The following is a 20,841-nucleotide window of genomic DNA, read 5'->3' as shown; positions in this document are numbered from 1 at the left end:
TGAGAGCCCCCAAGTGAGGGTGAAGGGATAAATGGTAGGCGAGTAGAGAGCTGGGCCTCCTCTATTTTCTGAGATCGTCAAAACCACACGTGTTTATTGATGGCCGCTAGCTTCTCTGGGCAGCCCTGGGCTGGGGCTTGGTAGGAAGTGGGAAGGTAGCTCCTGTCTAAAATGGAAGGGTTTTGGTCTTACTACGTCCATGCAGGTGTCCCGCGAGCCCTGCTGCTGTGAAGCTGTGTACTGGGCACTACACTGTGGATACTTCTTTGGGTCATTTCCAACGAACATCTCAGTGAGTTTAAAGCTCTGGGGTACTTAGCATCCATTACAAAGGTCTTTTTTCTCAAAGAGTTTCTACTCTAGTTCTACGTTTATTGTGACGAAGACTACGTGACAGAGGGTATTCATGTTGTTGGATGTGGTCATGCAAGTTTAGAAAACTTAGCACACTTTGTTCCCCTCTGGAAGGTTCGCGGTCGTGTAGTCAGAATAAAGGCTTGAGAGCCCTGTTGTGCAGACATATATCGGCCTTTGTGAGCCGGGAAACATGGTGTGTGCTTGCTTATGTGATGCGCCTCCTACTGAGACCCCCTGGAATATTCCCTGTGAAATCCAGGGGATCCAAATAAGGAGGCCCCCATGGGAGCCTCGGGGGTGAGCACTGGTCCAGAGGGTTGCTTACGCAGCAGCTGGGCCGAGGCACCTGGGTGGGAGGGGAGGGTGCCACTCTGGGCTTGTTGCTGGCTGAGGCTGCCTCCGTACATAACGCTGCCTTTCAATCCTGGTTTACTTGGTTTGTTGTGAGAACCTGCCATAGGCAGAATGGAAGGTTGTACAGTTTTTGAGTCTGTTCCATCCTCTCTGGAGATAATGATCTGTAACCTGTCACAACTCCTGACCAACGACTGTGCTATGAAATGCACCCGCTACGAGAGATCTGATGAAGACAGTTTTAGTCCTTATACACTTACTGAGTTTACGTAGGAAGGACCTGAGGAACTTGGGACTTGGTTGCTTTTGGTTGGATTAGATCAGACTCCATTATTTGGGTAATTTGCTGGGGGTTGGGGTTTCCCAAAATAGCATTCACAGCATCTTGTACTGTTCCTCCAGCCTGGCTGGAGAAATAACATGGAAGGTCTGTTCTCAGGCCTTCGGAGTGGCTGTGCCTTGGCTGCGGTCAGGGAGCGGCTGGATGGTCTCCAGTGCGTCTTGGGTGGATGAGACAAGGTGTGTTTAGCCCCTGGACCATGAGGGATGAGGTGGTCGGCCAAGGGAAAAAGGCCTGTGTCTCCAATTTCTACCTCTTCAGAAGAGTGGCTGAGGAGTAGACCTTCCAGAATGAAGATCTTAGAAACGTAACAGAAACCTGGGGACTTGCAGGCTTTCTGGTCCGCCCTAAAGTCACATCTGAGATTCTGAGCAGCTCTGGCCCGTTTCTGTGCCCGCCGCTGTGTGTCTGAGACAAGTCCCAGCTAAGCAGGGTCTAGAGGTCAGCAAGCCCAGCTCCATCGCTGGGTGGACAGAAACCTGGAAACCTGGACGACGGGAGACATGAAAGGGCTTGCCTGGGGTTCATTTCCACGGCCGTCTGGATAGCCTGATGGAAGCCGGGAGTCCCCGTTCAGACCGGTGGTTTTCCTGGCATGCCTCGCTGCCTCCGTTCTCTCCTGGCACGACCGATGTTTCTGATATCCTTAGTGGTATTGGTAGATCTTACCAGATCACCTTTGAAAAAGGTTGTGTGATTTGTGCTTGTTCTAGCAATGTATGAAAGTGCCTTTCCCCCCTACGCCATCACCAGCACAGAGCTTTGATCTTCGCTCTTCTTTACTTCTAATTAGCAAGATTTTTGCTGTTATTTGCTGCAAATACCCTCTTCACACATCCCGTCCCTTTCCAGATAGTTCTTCCCTTTGAAGACAAAGGGTTACTAATTTATTCATTTCTTGAGCCCCTACTACGTTCCAGGCCTTGGGACAGGTACTGTGGGTAACAGAAATGAGTTCATTCCAAGATCTTCCCTGGCAGAGCCTTTGGTGTATGCACAAGATATGCGTTGTAGATGCTTTATAAACATTAATGGCAGTGAGAGAAGAGCTGTGGCTTGGAGCAGGAGCAAATCCCGTAGGAACAGAGCCGGTGGAAGCCCAGAGAATGAGGTCCCTCTTCTGCCGCCAAATCTGTAGACATCTGACTGGGCCTTTGGCGATGCCTAGGAATTCAGAAAATGTGACCCCTGGCCTTCCAGCTGGTAGAGAATGCCAGGACATGACCCTCTGAGAACCCTGAGTCCAGCAAGGTGGATGGTGTTATTTTGGTGCCTCTGTGGCTTACCCAGGCTGGGCGACTTCTCATCATCTGTCAGCACGTGGCAGGGCCAGGGCTGGAACCGAGGCCTTCTCACTACAGAGGCAAGGGTTTTGCAGCCAGCCATAGCCCTTCAGGAGTACACTTTTGGTATCGAAACTTTGGAGCACATGATGCTGGTAAAATGGTGGAAAATCATTGCCACGTATATTAATTTCAATAGAAGGTAAGCCCAGACCTGCTTAAGAGGAAAAAACAAAATCCTCCTCCACCTGTTTCCATGCTTCGGACTTTGTCAGGGGGTTGCTCGTGTCTGCTCAGAAGTGTCTCCTATTTGTGGGGCTGGGCGGGGGCAGCGTCTCCAGCATCTGCTGATGGTTCTGGGTTTGAGGGTTGGTGAAAACTCCGGTTGCAAAGACAGTGATTTTTTAAATCAGAAACCCGATATTGTTTGTAGTTGCTGAGAAAATAATATTGGGCAATGAAAGGTTTCTCCCTTCCCCTGAAAAAAAGAAACAGAACTCTTTCTAATGTAAAAATTTCGGTGTTTCATTTTTCATTTTGTGTATTTCACCAGAGCACCTGCAGGAAACAAAACTGTTTCTCACTATTAACAAAAAAATGTTTTAAGAAATATTATCACGCCTTCACTAAGCTTCTAACACGAAGAACCTGACCTTTTTAAAAATAACACGTAAGATTACAGTGCAGGATCAGGTAGAGAAAAAGTGATTTATACTCATCTATGAAGACCGGGTATTGTTTGTATACCAGGTAGATTTTATGAGCTAGAGTTCAGCTTGGGTATTTTCTGTCTTCAGTGTGAACCATTTATGGTATTTTTAAAAGAATGGGATGTTTTCATATGCAGACATTTATTCTTGGTGATTCTGTTTATATTTCTTTTAACACTGAAGACATTTTTGGAAGTGTTGGTGCCAGGACTTCAATTGTGTTAGTTTGTGGTTGGCTTCTGCCTCTGGTTGTTATCTGTATGCCTGTACTTCTGTCTTTATTTACCTGCTTACTGATGAGCAAGCTCCCCAAGGTGAGATGCCCAGTCTGCTTGGATGGCCCCGTCCTCTTTCCCTGGGTCACTGCCCAGCAGCCACGTGGCCCTGAGGTTGAGGCTCCTGGAGGGGCCCTGGTTTCCTGCCACGTGTTCCTCTTGCTGATCCACCCCGTTTCTCTTGAACAGAAGTTTTGTTGGCTCCCCAAATGTAAAGCAAGCCAGAAACAAGATGATAAAGGGTGTTTAAAGCTGAAGAAGGCATGTGTGTATTCTCTTTCCTCTCTTCCCACCCTCTCCTGCCCACATGAATTCTCCCCTCCCTCTGAGTCAGCCCCAGCTCTCCTTCCTCCGAAAGGGACACCGTCAGGGCCCTCCGAGCTCAGCCCCAGCTCTCCTTCCTCCGAAAGGGACACCGTCAGGGCCCTCTGAGCTCAGGACTTCTGCCCCCCTTCTGTAATATCTTCAGTTTGTACTCTCAGTTGGGCCATGAGTTATGTGTGCACTGTCACTACTTCTGTAGGGTATTAAGCATCCATTTAACCTGTGCTTGATGACCTAAGTGTTCATGGCCCACATCGGGCTCCTGAGCTGGCCTGCAGGCCCACAGAGGCAGCCGCCGTGCTGGGGTTTCTCTGGTCCTTAGCGCACTCAGCGTGGATCCAGCACACACGGGCCCCTCTGCAGACGTCTGCTAATGAAAGGCGAGATATGCACCTTTGTAGCCCCATTCCAAAGTGAGAAATCATGTCTTGTCGTGTCTTTGGTCACTGGTGGTTCATTAGGGTATGAAAGTAGAGTTGGGTCAAGAATGATTTCTTTATCACGAGCAATTTGTGAAGCCAGAGGATCGGTTAGTCCAGTGCAGCCTGGCTTCTAGAAACTGGGCTGTCTGTGTGGTTCCTCCTTTCTCTGGTAAGCAGTGGTGCCTGTGGATGTCCTGCTCTATAGAGCTGCTGTGGCCTCTAGTTCGGAATGATCCTTTCCTAAGTTATTAACAACCAATAATCACCTGCACAGCTCCTGTGACTTTCTGATTGATCTCTAGAGAGCTACCTTTGGTTGGCATTAAAAGCTTGGCTCTGCAAGGAGGACCATGCATCCAAGACACAGACAGTGACAGTCAATTAAAGGTGGCTTTGCCGTGGTCAAGCCCCATGCCAGGGTGGGGACACAGCTTGTGGAAACGCCGTCACAGGCTTCGTAGAGCTTATCATCATTAGGAAAAGCTGAGAGGACGTTCAGGGCACAGGGACTTGTGTTCTCGTCAAGGGAGAGCCTCATTTTCTGTGGCCCTCCTGCAGCAGCCACTGAGGCTGCCATGCAGGCCGTCACCTCCAGCTCCACCTTTCACCAGCTGACCACAGCAGGCCTCAGCTCTCAGGACCCCAGGGCCTTTCCTGTCCAGAACCTGCAAGTCACAGAAGCTATAGGTTGCACTTCTCCAGGCACAAGGAGGATGACCCCCAAAGCCACACATCTCACACACACAGATGAGTGCGGACGTTCAGGTGTGCAGCCATTCATGGCAGCCCTGTTTGTAATGGCAACAGGTTGGAGCCAACCCCCATATTCGGCCGAAGGGGAGTGGTCAGTGATGGTTCATCCGTATTCAGGAATACTTGGCAGCAATTCAACAAGAAAAGGAAGACGTCTGTGTGTTCACAGGGTTAAGTCCACTGTTAAGAAAAAGAAGCAAGTTATAGGATGATACCCATAATATAATCACATCAATGTAAAATTTAAAGTCAATGGTGTATTTCTCTATTACATTTATATGCATGACGATGCACAGATAAGGGCTGGAAAGGACCATGCCAGACTCCTCAAACTGGTTATTTCCTAGAGAACTAGAATGGGAAGGGAGGGAGGGACGGATGGGAAGGGAGGGAGGAACGGATGGTTCCCACTTTTTCCTCTATTTAAAAAAGAAAAAAATTCTTGAATTTATTTGTCACAGTAAGATCATGTCCAAGTGTCTATTTGAGTGAAGAGAGGGAGAGAGAGAAGGGAAGGGCGTCTGTGGCCACGCTCTGTGTGTCTGGTAGTGACAGGTAGATTTCATTTGAATGTTCAGGCCTGACTGGAAGGCAGTCTGTGTTTGGCTACATCCTGCTGTCCATGGCCAATTGGTCCAAAGCAAGTATGTCATCCACTTCGTTTCAGTCATCTTAATCTTCAAAGGGAGAAGATGGCCCAAGACACTTCTTTAATGGTCTAGACTTTATTTCCTGTGTGCTCTATTTCTGCCTGATTGATTGGACACAGAATGAATCTGTGCCCCTTTTCAGGACTCACAGATCCCCGGGGGACACAGCTCGAAGCACTGGGCAAGATTTCCTATTCACGTTGGCCATTGTTTCCAGCGTGGGTGAATTCAGCTATCTTACCGAAAAACGCTGTGGGTGTCAAGTTGCTAGAAAGGTCCAAGTCTTTTGAAAACCAGTTGCTGTTTGACCTGGAATGGTTTTCAGATTGACAGTTGTTTCCAGCACACCTCAGTTGTTTCACCTCTCTAGGAAAACCTCTTTGAAGCCACCCAGAATCAGTGGTACTTGCTGTACCAAAAGCTACAGCAGCTTTCATGTGTTGAGGCAAATTTGTTTGAAGCCAACCCCAGATTTAAATAGATATGACTCAAATAGAAATGATTATAGCAGGGATCGAAAACTGTCTAGTAATCGCTGTTTCTTGAAGCAAGCTGCATCTAGGTTTCTTGTGTGGCAGTCAGGTGTGTGAGGGCGGCCCCTCCGCCTGCTGGTCCTGCTGCCATAGACTCACTTGCAAATGGAGCCCTAGAACCCCTGCATGGCTGGACTCAGAGGGCTTGAGATCTTCCGGTACTTAACTGAGCCTAGGGAGGAAACGGTTTTTTAAATTTCTAAATCAAGGAGCTCTTTTGGCCTGGCTTCCTAGAGGTACCCTGTCCTTCAGCTGGGAAGCTTCTCTCTCGGGCTCACACTCACTGACCAGCCTCTCCTTACAGCTGAAGACTTTTGCAGAACGCTCTTTCTAGATTTTGCCTTTGTGTTTAAGTCCCGGTGTCTGGACGTTTCCTCCTGACTGCTCTGCTTGAGCAGTCGCCTGGCGCAGGTGTGTGGAGGGCTGCGTTCTTGGAGTGGATTTCCTGGTTTGCATCTCGCCCCGTCCACGGTGGGGAATGTGTGAGGGGCGAGACCTGCCAGGATCTCCAAACCCAGGTTTTGGGAGAAGCATGTAGTGCACAGACGCCGCTGCAGCCAAAGTGCCTATCGTAGATGGCACAGGCTCTGCCAGTCCACGCACGGGCTGCATGGCCGTGGGCTGGGAGATCTGGGGAAGCCTTTGTCAGGAGAGGGGTGTTGAGGCGGCCTCGCAGGACTGGTGTGGTTTGACTCAGTGGGGAGGGGGCGAGGGGCATGTCTTCCGTAGGTTTAGTGCTTCGGGGCAGGTCAGGGACGGGGAGACGAGCCCCACCTGATGATAGAGTGGTGACAGTGGTCAGCACGGGTGAGGGTGGTGCCGTCTTCAGTTCTCCTTTTGGCTGCGTTGGAAGTTGTTATCCCTTCAGACTCAGCAAACATTTATTGAGCGCCTACCTCGTAGCAGGGATTGGGGATAAAATACAAAGAGAAGCGGAATGTGTCCCAGCATTAAGGAGAGGCGGGCGTGTAAATCCTTAAAAATGCATACCAGAGGCTAGGGCCCTGGGAACCCAGGAGAAGCAGCTAACACTGCAGGGCAGACAGCAAGGCTTCAACAGAGGTGAAAATTTGGTCCTAAATGAAAACAGAGGTTTGCTAGGCAGTGATGGAGATGGCAGTTGAGTTGGAGGTGGGATTCTGGGTAGAGAAAGCAGTACGTGCAGAGGCACAGCGCACACTGAGGGATGGGGAATGCAAGGAGAAGGTGTGTCCTGGCACTCTTGAGAGCTCACCAGCGTGGCCAGACTGGAAAAGCAGGCTCAGAGCAGATTAGCAGAGACACTGTTTGTTAAGCTGTGGAGTCTGAACTTCATCTTGCAGTAAGCAGAGACCCAGCAAAGATTCATGAATGAAGCCAGGGGACACATTCAGATTTCTTTTGCAGGATGTTGCCTCGAGGATGGAGTGGAGTGAGGGAGGTGGATACCCCAGAGACCCTTGAAAGCTCTTGAAGTAATCCTCGTTAGAAGTGATGAGGGTCTGAACTGGGATGCTGGGGACTGGATTCTTTTTAGAAGTGAAAGGATCAGATTTGATCTGAAAATCTTCCATAAAGTGACATAGCAAGCTTGAAAATGAAAGAAGGGTAAAGATTCTCTGGCAAGAATCAAGCAGAAGGAAGATGGCATAGCGATAGTTTTTATGAGATAAAATGAAATTGAAAGCAAAAGAAAAATTAATAATTAGGGTAAAGAGGGAAACTACATAAATAAAGGAACAATCCATTAAGAAGTTACAACAGCCATAAACTCAGGCACCTCATCAGACATCTTCAAAATACAGACAGAAAGTCATTTCTCAGGCTGGGGAGTCAGGGATGCCTGCGGGTACAGCCAGTGAGCCGTAAGTACCCATGGCTCTGCCTCCCAGGGATGTGAGTGCTCAGGAAGCAGAGCCAGGTAGAAGAAAGGGACCAAGCTCAGCCGTGGGTGGGATGTTCGTGTGATATTCATCAGTGGATAGAAATACAGGTCCAGGGCTCAGGAGAGAGGTCTAGGCTGGACTTGAAGGTTTGAGCATCACAGTATCGCAGTGTATGCATGTAGGAAGCTAAGCCCTTGCTCTTGAATAAAACCATGCAAGAAAATGCTAGGACAGCATGACTGGGGAATGACGGTGGCCATCCTCCAGCGTCTTGCTTTTGTGTGGTGTTATGTGATGGACTTCGCAGCCTGTGAGCACGTGACCTTGTGAGACAGACACATCTTTGTTACTCCTGTGACCCGCTGTGTGGGTTCTACTTAGTCTCAGCTCTTTGAGTACAGTCCTTGGGGTTCCCTGCAGGGTGCCTCGGGGCCCTCTGGCACCAATGAAGAGCTTGTGTTTTGCTTCGCCCACGCTGAGATGCTGCAGCTTCTCCTTCACAGACCCCAACCCGAGAAGACCCTCGTGTTTGGCTGTTTTAGGTGCTGTGGACACTGGAAACGGGAGGCTAGGTGACATGAATAGTAAGTCTGGGATGCTTTCAGAGGAGATGCAATTCTGGAAGGAGTTTGAAAGAGAAGACAGGCTCAGTTTGGTAGAAACGACCGAGGGGAATGTCCATGGAGAGCGTCCGCGGAGGGAAAGTGCGTCTGGTTCTGGGTCAGGCCAGCACTGTGTGTGTGGCTGGCTGACAGAAAGCTTAAGCTTCGTGGCGGTGGTGGTGATGGACGAGGACACCCACTCCAGGGAGATTCCGTGGGTTGTGGTTGCTTGGTGGGGAGGGCCTTCGAGTCTGCAGTCCGAAGTGTAAATGGGAAGTTAAAGGGGGGTTGGCTAAGACCCAGAGCCGGGTTAAAGGGCTCTCTGGACACCATTGTTGTTTTTAGCCATAAGAAAATATGCCCTAGTTTACCAAAGACTGGTTTAAGCAAATCTGCTGTTTTCAGGTGCCCTGAATAATCATTGCCTGCTAGGCAATGCAGGTGGACCTTGCGTCTGCCCACACCTGCAAGGGAAGTGATCCAACCTTATTTTAAAACTCTGAGAGTGAAGCAATAGCACCTAGCTAGTTTCATCACCTTATTACAGGCTGTGAACGAGCTCTGTCCATGCTTTTAAAAATGTGTTCCCCTCGGTGTGGCCAGACTCCCTGGGATGTTTTAAAGACGTGTGTGTGTGTGTGTGTGCACATGCACATGTGTGCGTGTGTTGGGGTGGACAGTATCAAACCCTAGGTTTGGACTGAAATATTATTTCTCTTTCTCTCCTTTCAGTTATCACCACAACTACTGCCAGCGTCAGGTTTCAGCATTCATCACTGGGCAGGGGCATCACGAGCTAGCTCTGGCCGCCTTTTCCCATGGGAGAGCGAATGAAATGCATGGTGAAGGTTCTGGGCATGGGAAGGGAGTAGGTGCATCTGAAATCTGAGTTAGAGCCTCTTTCTCTTGAGGTCCAACTTTTCGTTCTCAGATTTTTCCAGCTAGTGGAGGTTAATCCACAAGGCCCTTGGCTCCTTCCGTGAGAGGCACAGCCACTGTCGGTGCCAGGAGAGGACGCGGGGGAAGTGGCGCGTAGGGCTTCCCTTTGCCATCTCAGGATGGCTGCAAAGGCACAGACTTCCCTGTCAATTTGCAACTCGGGTGAACAGAGCAGAGCTCAGACCTTAGCTTGAGACTCCTACTCTTGGAAATTATTCCTGAGCAGAGTAGTTCAAGGATCATTTCAGCTGTACTGACCTGGGAGGAGGCAGAGCCTAGCCAGGGTAGAATGGGTACAAATCAAATGTATCTATTTTATGAAATACCTCGTTCCAGATCCGCCCCGCAGCACCCAAATGGAAAGCAGTTCGGAATCTCCTCTAAATGATTGTGGTGAGAGTAGATCTAGGCTGCAGTTAAATTGCATTATGGAAGGGCTCCACCCTATGCCCTGAAGAAAAAAGATCTCATAGCTGGCAGAGGAGGGTAACGTTTCCAAGTGTGTTTGGTTTTTGCCTTTTGGTTTTTAAAACTGTCCTTTAGGCTGAGGTTTCTGATGAACCCTCTGCAGCTGCCCCTACGTCGGCAGTGGGTTTCTAGCCGCACGGCTGCCCCAGTGAGTGTCCTCTGGCCTCATTGGTGACCGGGGCACTCTCTTCCCTGTGCTTCCACATGTGGGCTCTGACCGAAGTGACCTAGGGCCTCCTTCTGTGCCATGGTGCAAGAGGATGCAGCTGTCAGATAAAAATTGCCCATCAGACTGCTAGCAATGGCAGGCATGGAGAGGGTGGAGGGCGTGGAGAAGGGCAGGGGAGGCCCGGGAGCAGTGACCTGCTGGTCCTTAAGCAGACCAAGGAAGACGCCCTCCTACCCGCACCTGCCGTGTGAACACCAGGCAGTGAGCGGGAATGCAGCACGTCTCTCAGACTCACTCACTCCGTAACAGAGAGGTGTCCCTCCCAGTGTGGAGGAGAAACAGAAGAGCTGCTGTTCTCACTTCTATCCACTCTCCCAACCCATGGACATTCTTTCTGCCCTGAGCTCCCATGGCCCTCACCACGTCCAGCCTTTGCACGTCCTGAGCCTCAGCCCTGCCCGTGCAGAACTGGCCAGCCCTGGAGGGCAGCACCCTGCTCTGGGCCAGCGTTTGCCTCTTTCCAAACAGCTTCTAGAGTGTGAGAGTGTGATCCCAGAGGGAGGACGTGGGGTTCAGCCGGAGGGTTCGTCCGTGCTGTTCAAAAAGGGCTTCCTAGATGCTGCACATTGTGTCCAAGCCTGAAGACAAGCGGTGGTCTGCAAAGCCCGTAACCCGTCTGCAGCTGATGGACCCAGTCCATCACCAGCGAGGGGCTCCGAGGGCTCACTGGCTTAGCCAACTGCAAAGCAGGCACAGTGTTCCCAGCAGTGCTCTGCGCCTCCCTGAGGAGGGAGCTGTGTCTAAGGCAGGCCGCTGCGTCCTGCCGGGAGCGGGAGGCTGGCTCAGGGCGGTCGGTACAGCACACAGCTTGAAGAGCAGTGTGGTCCTCTCCCTGCTGGTGCCTGGAGTCACCTGCCCTGGGCTTCTGCGTCCTGGCGTGTGTGGTGCTGTATCTGCTGGTAACTGTGCAGATGGGATTGCCCTTGAGGGAGAGTCACTGGCGACAGTCCTGTCAGCTGCCGTTTATTGAGCACCTACTGTGTTCTGGCACTGCACTCAGTATTTTTCACATGTCACATTGACTTTCCTTGTGTCAAGTCCTGTGTTCGAGGGAAATCCTTCTCTCCCTCTCTGCATTAAAGGAGAACTGAGCTCAACTGCCAATTAGGAATGTTGCAATTCTAAGAAGGTAGTGTGCTGCAGCAGATGTCGTTTAAATGTCGAAGACAAATGGGACATGAAAAACAAGCTGTCAGCCACGAGAGTGACTCGTGCAATGGGACTGTCCAGACCAGGGCTTGGCACGCTTTGTCTGTCAAGGCCCAGATAGTATCTGGGGCTTTGGGGACTTCAGCTGCAGCTACTGTACCCTCCACCATGAGGTGCAGAGCCACAGACAGTAACGTACATCGGCGGGCACAGCTGTGCCCTGTGAACACGGGCCCTAGTTCACCCACCCTGGGCGTTGCTGTTGGGCAGCAGGAGCATTACTGAGAGGAAACGAAGGGCTTCCGGGAGCCCAGCCACGTCTGAAGCTTGGGGCTGGGTAACCCCCAGTTTAATGCAGCCCCCAAAATGCCCAGCATCTTTGCCTTGTCTTTGCCTGTCGTGGTTTTCCACACTCACCACTCTCCCTAGATGCTGCAACAGAGCCCCACTTACAGGATGGAGGAGAGCGAAGGTGGAGGCGCGGGCCTGACAACGCCCTGGACTGGTCGGCCTGCGCTGGACGGTGACTGCGGGGCTGCCTGCAGGTGCCGTGGCCAGCCTGGGAACAGTGCTGTCGGGGCACATTGGGTTGGTGGCCACATGTTTAAAATTCTGGAACGGCATGCCCCTCCTCGTGCATTCCTTTCTTCACTTGGAACCGTTTGCAGGAGAGGTGCCAGGAGACTGATGGACGATGACCACAGCCCTGGGCATTCGAGGAATCCGGGGGTCTAGTGAGAGAGACTGGCCCTTCACACAGTGCCAGTCCTCTCTGCCAGGGCCATGCGCCGTGAGCTGCTGGTGGTGTGGGGTGCCCAGCACGGGGCTGAAGTCTGCTAAGCGGGAGGCCGAGGAGGTGAGGGAAGGCTCCACAGAGAGCCTGGTGGGTACATCAGGGAGGTTTTACGGAGAAGGGCCACACAGAAAGCTATTCCAGAGAGAGAAAACCACAGGGACTTGGCAGGATGGCCGGGGGCAGGAAAGCACAGAACATGTTGGGAGACTAACGGCAGCACCGGGTTGCTGGCGTTCGGGGAGGCAGGGGTGATAGGAGGGAGATGTCGTGGATGCGAGGTCAGGAAGGGGTGTGGACCCAGGGTTGCTGGCGTTCGGGGAGGCAGGGGTGATAGGAGGGAGATGTCGTGGATGCGAGGTCAGGAAGGGTGTGGACAGATGTTGAAACACTGTGAAAATGGGTCTTCTCTACTTTGCGGAGAGAGCCCCTGAATATTTTTCAGCAGCTGAGATGTGTGATCAGGTCATGTTTGTAAAAGATAAATTTTTCCCTAATGATACATACAGAGAATGCTCCTAGAAATACCTACTGCTGATTTCTAAGCAGCAGCTTTCACTCCTGGCAGGTTTTTGATATGGGCTGTTCAGGATCCACCTTCATTAAGTAATGCCACGGAAGGCCAGTGAGTGCTGAAACTGGCCCCGTTTTCCTGAGTCACAATTCTGTGCATCAGCAAGTCCTCCAGCTGAACCGAAAGCACCTGATAGGGCTTTCAGTGGTGAGATGGAGCTAGAGTGAATCTCTCTCGCCGCCTTCCCATAACCCAGCCCGTACTGGCTGGAGGAAATCCAGCATTCTGACTGTGCCCACTTTAGCCTTGCACTGAAATATCTTGAACAAAAATAAGCTTTTGAGTGCTCATCTGTTGATCTGACAAGTCAAATGTATGTCGGTTTTTGACTAACCTGAAAGAAGTCACAGGTGTTGGAGGTTTCTCATTTGCATGTTGTCTCACAGAATCAAACCAGAGGCTAAATCTTGTCTCTCCACTCTGACCCCCTCCTCCCTCCCCGCCCATCAGTACCACAGAGTTCTTGGAAGTTATTATTTGTAGTACTGTTTCCTAAATTTAGCGAATGCAGGAAGAATCAGTGGCAAATGGGTGCTTTAAGAAAACACATGTTCAGCTTAGAACCTGGACTTAAAACATGAGTAATGCAGCCTAACTAAAGGAGCATATTTATCTGCCATGGCAGCTTTCTACAGTAATTTATTTGGGACTTTTGTTGTGATGCAAACAAAAAAGAGGAGAGGTCTTGTCTGCTGGACCTTGCCTATTTTGTTTTTTTGTGTTGACTTCCAGTACTTAGTCCATAGGCATACATAAGTTCTTCCAGGTGTAATCTTCCTTGGGATGGGATTTCCAATTCTGCTTTTTCCCTTTAACCTTACATAATTTCTGCAAATGTTATGGGCCATGTGAACGTCATACCTGGAGGAGAAATAATCAAAATGCATGTGCCAGGCACCGAGTTGGGCTTCCACACACGTAAGTGAGCATTTTCACGTGCTTTCTGTGGAATAAAGACACCTTGCAAAGAGGAGACAGCTCATCCCACCTGCAGTGTGCATCGAAAGCAATTTCAAGTTCGTGTTTGCCATCTCCTGGGTCTGCGATCTTCAAGTGTGGCCAGACTGTGTGCACAGTTTGCTTGCCGCCAGGTTTATATGACAGTGTGGTGGTCAGATTCGTAGCGGGAGAAAGGTGGTTGTCAGGGGCTACGAGGAATGACGAGTTATTACTTAATAGCTGCAGGGTTTTACTTAGGAAAATGAGAAAGTCCGGAGATGGGTGGTGGTGATGGTTGCACAACAGTGTGAATGTACTTAAGGCCACCGAACGGTACACCTTAAATGGTTATGATGGTAAATCTTTTTTGTTTTTGAGACAGAGTCTCGCTGTGTCCCAGGCTGGAGTGCAGTGGCGTGATCTCAGCTCACTGCAACCTCCACCTCCCAGGTTCAAGCTGTTCTTCTGCCTCAGCCTCCTGAGTAGCTGGGATTACAGGCGCCCGCCACCACGCCTGGCTAATTTTTGTGTTTTTTAGTAGAGACGGGGTTTTACCATGTTGGCCAGGCTGGTCTCAAACTCCTGACCTCGTGATCCACCTGCCTTGGCCTCCCAAAGTGCTGGGCTTACAGGCACGAGCCACCACAGTGCCCAGCCTACGATGACAAATCTTATGTGTATTTTACCACAAAATAGTGTAGAGAGAGCTTGTCTCCAATGAGAGCCTTCTGCTGTGTGTTTCTCATCATCATGTTATAAGCTGTGACCTTGCTTCTGATCGGGGAGGGTGGTTCAAATTTAAATTTGGCTTTTAATTCTATTTTTTTTCGGGGTCAGGCTTCTGGGAGGTGGTGAAAGTAGCTCTTGAGGGGTCCCTGGCTGGTTTCACTCAGTTGTTAATTGTGGTGGAGGGTCCATGTGAATACAGTGTGTACAGGGGCTGCACAGGCCGGTGCAGCAGGGCACCCGACGCCTCCCTCACGGGACTCACGGTCAAATAACAGACACCATTGCTGGAGGAGGACCCCTCCTGGGCTCGCCCGTGCCGTCACGGCTGCCGTACGGGCTGAGATGAGAAACCGGGGCTTCTAGTCGTGACATGCTTATTAGCAGCCAAAATAACGTTTCCATTGCGTGATTTCCTGATCCTGGCCCTTAGAAACTTGCTTTCCTCCTCCTTGTGTTTTGAACAGGCTCCTGCAGGGATCCAGTTCTGTCCTGTAACTGGGTTCTGTTGGCTTTGCAGGAAGAGAGGCATGGCTTCTGAAGGGTTTATCTTCTTTGTGCAAAGTAGAATGTCAGCTGGGCTCCTCAGAAGACTCTCCTTCTTACGATGCCTCAGAAAGAGAAGAACAGTGAATGTTAGAAATCATACTTGAAACAAGCGAGAGTTTGATCTCTTTCTTTACCAGTCGTGAAATCAGAACCTTGGCCCTGCTTCTCAGGGACCTGCCTCCGTCTCGTTTTAAGTGTAATCTTTAGTTTCAGGCCCAAAGAAAGGTAAAAGCCTTACTTTTGGTGGTTACTATACTTGCTGAAACAGAAAACTGAGAAGTATTAGAACTTTTGAGAAGATGGACGTAGACAGCTCTGGGCGCTGGTTCCAGAAGAGCTGCTGGAATCCTTTCTGAGCTTTCTTCTCCTCCAAGTGACGTCTGTTGTTTCTTTCAAAACCTGAACACAAAACCTCCACTAGAAAGCTTTCCTTAGCAGGCCCCGCCTCTCCTGCTTCTTGCCTGCATCTTCCTAATTTTCACATCACCTGGTTTTATGCCAGTGGTTTTATACTGATGGTTTCATACGTGCTGTGTGGTATCAGTCACGTTCAGTGCACACGTGGTCCCCTCAGTCACGTTCGGTGCACACGTGGCCCCCTCAATCACATTCAGTGCACACGTGGTCCCCTCAGTCACATTCAGTGCACACGTGGTCCCCTCAGTCACATTCAGTGCACACGTGGTCCCCTCAGTCACATTCAGTGCACACGTGGTCCCCTCAGTCACATTCAGTGTACACGTGGTCCCCTCAGTCACGTTCGGTGCACACGTGGTCCCCTCAGTCACGTTCGGTGCACACGTGGTCCCCTCAGTCACGTTCGGTGCACACGTGGTCCCCTCAGTCACGTTCGGTGCACACGTGGTCCCCTCAGTCACGTTCGGTGCACACGTGGTCCCCTCAACACAGGTAGAAAGAGACTGTTTCTTCCTCCCCTCTCCTCTCTCTGGTGCCCACCTCGTCATGTTACGCCACGTAAAGTGCCGTCATCAGCTGCTCTTTCTCTGTCCTCACCGAAACCATGACGGTCTTGAAGCACGCACAGCCCCGTTCTCTTAACTGTTTCTGTGCCTCAGTGCACTCGAGATTGAAGCCCTGTAGCTTGACATATAATAGCCTCATAAAACTTTATGTTAACTGGCTTCCCACCAGTCCGCTTTTTTGGAACATCATGGAAAGTGCTGGATTCTTATTTATTTAGTGAGAATTTTATTGCAACAGGAAGACAACCCATTTTACCTTGACTTTTTCAAGTAGTAGCAGTGGCATGAAGGAGTGAATACCTTATAGCAAACACTATACTAATGGAAACATTGCTGCTATTTTTGTTACTTACACATTTTTCAGATTGTTCTAGAATTTTTGCTTTTTTTAAACCTCCAAGTTTGTTATACTTTCCATAATTTATCTAAACATATCCTTTATTTCTATTTCTGTAAACTTCAAAACTGAAGCGTGGTCCTGTCTTTAGGACCTATGTGGTGAGACCATCTATTCCACCTCACGTTAGAACTTTTGCAGAACTTAACTTCTGTAGTTAAGCGGGCCCAGCTTTCTTGTGGCATTGGGGGACTCATGCTGCTTTCTGAATTAGTAATTAACTGTCGTGACTTGTGCACATGTGCACGTATCTGAAGCTGTTTTAAGGCAACTCACATTCTGTAGTCTGTGGCTTGGAAGAGACTTTTCATGCTTTGTTAATAACTAAACCAAGATAAATAGGTGTTCCTGGGCGGCGAGCAGCTGAACCTTTTTGACAGTTTTGACTCCTTCCTGGACCGAGTTTGCATGTTCTTATTGTGGATCACGCCGACTGGCTCTGAGCTGCGTCCTGTTCCCGTGGCCGGGAGGGACGCTGGTGTCCCTCGAGCATGTGTGGATGGCTTGTCCTTTGCATGGTGTGGGCCGAAGCCCAGCTCTCGTCTCGTGGTCACTAGGACAGAGGATGGTGCTTCGCAGTGTTTTTCTTTCCTTGCACTCATCTCGCAGTATGGCCTTTGTGCTCGTGCTCATCCTCCCGCTCATCACTCCACGGACGTTTCAGCGAGTGCCTGCGACGCGCCGGGCACCCTGATCCTCCCGCTCGTCACTCCACGGACATTTCAGCGAGTGCCTGCGACATGCCGGGCACCCTTGCAGGGAAGTTCGTTACTGTTGCTGTTGTTACTCCGTCTTCGACAGAATATAATCTTGACTTAGGTTTTATATTTTTATCTGTCCTGCCTTCACCACAGGGGGTCCCCAAATTGTGGTTGGGAGCCACTTTGTTCCTCTGTAGCGGATTCACAGATGGGAAACGGCAGCTCCACACGCCCATCCCCGCAAATGTGGGCAGGGCCAGCGTGGCCAAGAGCTGCCTTCTCATCCTGGGTGTTCTCAGATGGAGAGAGCGCCTTTGCCGTCCTCCTGTGGGTAGATTCTCGTGCCCACCTGACAAGGTGCTCCTGCCTCATGGGACCAACCTGATTTGGTCCTTTTATGCATCGGGTGCCGCAAAGGGGAACACGGCGACACACGGAGACGGCCACTGGAAGCACAGCACGGTCCGGTCCCACGGCTGGTACTTAGAGTGAATGCTCTCAGCCAGCAAAGAGCTATTCAGCAGACCCTCTGTCCATTCTCTTCCTGTCCTCCTTTTTGTCTTTCTTTCCTCTCAATATGTAGACCAGGCTGATTTCAGATTCTGCTAGAATAGAGTGGCTGTCAGTCAGCATCTGTGACAGGCGGGCATTTCCGTCGCGTCTTAAGCTTCCTTGCCAGATGGAAGTCGCTGACACTGAAGATGGCACTAGAAGGGAAGGTGGGAACTTGAGACTCCTTCTGGTCTGTCTGGAGGTCCTGGTCTCCAGGGAGGGTGGAGGAAGAGTGTGGGAGGAATGGATTTCACAAGCTTCTGGACTGAGCGACTGCCAACTCTCACTTAAGAGTAAAAGGAAAGAAGTGAATGAGTCATTTCAACGGTGGCTGCAGGAGGTATGAGCACCTATACCAACAAGCTTGTCTGACCTCCATGAGGGAAAGGACTGAAATTACTTTTAACAACAATATTTCCTTTTCTGTTTGCTTTCCCTTTAAGTCCCAGCTGTAATACTCTCTGGGTTTGAAGATACTTTAGAGTTTCAGACAACTGCTCAGTGTTCCCGGCAGAGCACAGCCCACGGGCCCGGGAGAAATGAGGACAGAGACAGGAGGAGGCAACTGGGGATGACAGAATGAAGGCAAAGGAGGGAGAAGCTGCTGCTTCACTTTCCTCTTCCACCAGCAGATCCTCAGTTAACCCTTGGCGTGGCTGAGGCCCATTCGGTCTTAAGGGAGATGTTCCCATGTGGATAAACAGCAGTAAAACTCCTCTCCTTCAAGACCCAGAAGGGCCTTTACTGGAAGGTGGAAAGATTGATGCAAAGCGGGAAGCAAAATATACAGAAACTGTGAGGGGAAAAATGTTTTTGATTCACACTGTACAGAAACTGTGAGGGGAAAGTGTTTTCTGACCCCTTGTCTCTGTGGAGGGGGCCGCAGATCCTCTCACTCACGACCGTCATCACTGTGGAAGAGGCCACAGATCCTCTCACTTAGGTCCTAGTTGCGGTGAACAGACCCTGCTCTGACCCAGTTTCAGCAGGAAGCTGAGCTCTTACTAAGAGAGAGTCAAAGCTCATGGTTCCCTCGGAATGGAAGGAGAACAGGTTTTAGACTGAAGTTCAGGAGCGATTCCCAGAAAACTGGCCCCAAGCTCAGCACCCACCTTGCCACGAGCCGGCCCGCCTGTGCCCGCCTGTGCCCACCTGTGCCAGCGAAGCGCACGTGCTCTGTCCCCGCCCTGCGCCTGCGAAGCCCATGTGTGCTTCCCAGACCCCACTCGGTAGCTCTCCATCTGACTCTGAGGGTGGACCCTTGGGTCCGTGAAGCCAGGTGGGGAGTCCCTCATCGCAAGGGCGGTTGGGACACGAGCGTGTCTGGTGCCCGTGTTGGAAAAGGAGGACTCACAATGCCAGGAGTTATTAAATGTGTAGGGAGTGTGGAAGGATTGGGGCAGCTACACATTGAGTTGTTCCTATTAGCAAATACAGCACAGAAATTCCTGACAATAGGAGTTAATGGTAAAAGTTTAATTAAAAAATGCAAAAATTATTTGTGAGTAATTATTGAAGATGTGCGGCGTTGTAACTGCATCTTCCGAGGGACCTGAGCTTGTTTGCTGTGTCACTCTTCTCCCTCCCTGTGCTTTTGTTCTTCAGGGTTGGTTACTTTTCCAGTTTCTGATGTGCTCCCCTCACCCTTAGTATTGTCTGTGACATGGTGGCAAGATTCTGTGAGATTAGGCAATTAAGAGAGGAATAATTTAAAAATAATTCATCTAATTCTTCATCAGGCTATAATCTCTTACAAAGAGAAGATCAGATTTTTATGTTTTGTGTTTCTACTTGGCAGAGCATTTGAAACAGTCTTTCAGTCCCTCCGAAAGAGAAACAGCCAGTTTTTTAAAAAAATAAATCTCAAATTTAGCATGCCTGTTATAGCATGGATTTACATAAACCTTTTTTCTGAGTGTTATAGAGGAGTATATGAAGTTTATTTTTTTCAAATTTGGTCATTCTTTAAAAAAGAAAAAAGAATGTTTGTTTGATATATAAACCTTTATTGTCCTGAAAAGCAAGCAGAATGAAACAAATTATCCCTAGGGTAAAGCTCATGTTGGTGCATCCGTGAAATTGTAGCTGTCATGATACTAAAATTGATGTAGAAAGCTGTAATGTGACATTATAGTTTTCACTTATTATGTTAAGGCTTTTACGAATAGTGCTTCCTTTTTGAACATTCAGATTCCTAAATGAAACATATAAAAAATTTGGAATATATAAACTAGCATCTGAGATGCTGGTTTTGAAAGTAGTGGAAACTTACTGAAAAGTACTCAGTATTTCACTTGTTTGACGTGTCCTTTGAGTTTTGCCTGAACCTACAAGCTGTTTGCAGACCAAAGCGGGTTATTTGTACGCATGGTCACGGAAAATAACCAGGAACTTTAATTAGTTTTTCTGCAGTTCCTTGGCAACAAAAGACGAGTGAAAAACTTCTCCTTTTTATTTTTTATTTTTTGACTTGAGTAAATAGTTCCTTAAATACTTTTCTCCACTGAGTTTCATGTTTTTATTTTTATGTTTTTACTTTTTATTATTCTGCAGGGAGTTAAATACCTGTGCATCCCAGCAGCGGATTCACCGTCTCAAAACCTGTAAGTTTCTTTTTTCTGTCTTATTTGGAGACATTTAAAAAAATGAATAGAGGACGATAAAGTCAAAGAAGTAGAAGATTGTGAAGTCGTCAGAGCTCGTGGGACCCTGGTGGACCCTGCAGGCCTGGTGCCCCAGGGAAGAGGCTGTGAGCCTGCGACGTCAATGCTGGGCACGCTGGGATGAGCTGTGGCAGGAGGCTCCTTGCGGCTGACTGGTCCTTCCGTTATGCAGAGAGACCCACGGCATGTCCACAAGAAGGGTCTGATGTTTAAAAAGGGTACCTTAAACCTTTAGTGTGCTCATCTTTCCTCTAGAAATAAAACTGTAAGGGATTTGTTGGGTTTTGTCTAAAGCAGCACCGTCCAATAGAAGTAGATAGTAAGCCACAAATGGGCAGTTTTAAATTTTCTAGGAGCCACATTTTAAACAGCAAACAGAAACAGGCAACATTAATTCTAATAATATATTTTACTTAATCCAGTATATCTAAAATACTATTTTGATATGTACTCAATATAAAAAGTTAATGAGCAAGTTTATGTCCTTCTTTCATACGAAGTCTGGGGACTCTGGTGTGCTGTTTCATACTTCGCACGTCTCAGGTCAGACCAGCTGCATTTCCAGGGCTTGAGAACCCCAGGAGGCCGGCAGCTGCCTTACGGGACAGCAGGCTGCTGAAGCCTGGCTGAGTTGGACGAATAGGTCGTTCTGGCTGAGGAAAGTCCGGTCCTCTATTTCTTCATAGCTGAATAAACCTTTGATGTCGTTTT

The 20,841-nt window shown here is 49.4% G+C and overlaps 1 protein-coding gene across 8 annotated transcripts in view; it reads left to right on the top strand.

Annotated features, from left to right (window-relative positions):
• Positions 1-20,841, top strand: part of DUSP22 (dual specificity phosphatase 22) — a 58,363-nt gene that overhangs the window by 21,442 nt on the left and 16,080 nt on the right. For 4 of the 8 annotated variants that reach the window (XM_077998616.1, XM_015135395.3, XM_015135394.3 and 1 more), the window contains one exon: positions 20,021-20,070. The exons of 2 other annotated variants lie outside the window; for them this stretch is intronic. In XM_077998616.1, the coding sequence (XP_077854742.1) occupies positions 20,021-20,070 (50 nt within the window). Of the gene's footprint in view, positions 1-7,768; positions 7,846-20,020; positions 20,349-20,841 lie in introns of those variants that run through there. 2 more of the 8 variants (XM_077998619.1, XM_077998615.1) reach the window with 2 other exon arrangements.

Source organism: Macaca mulatta, chromosome 4, assembly GCF_049350105.2.
Source record: "Macaca mulatta isolate MMU2019108-1 chromosome 4, T2T-MMU8v2.0, whole genome shotgun sequence".
Lineage (NCBI taxonomy): Eukaryota > Metazoa > Chordata > Mammalia > Primates > Cercopithecidae > Macaca > Macaca mulatta.
This window is presented reverse-complemented; position numbering and strand designations above follow the sequence as displayed.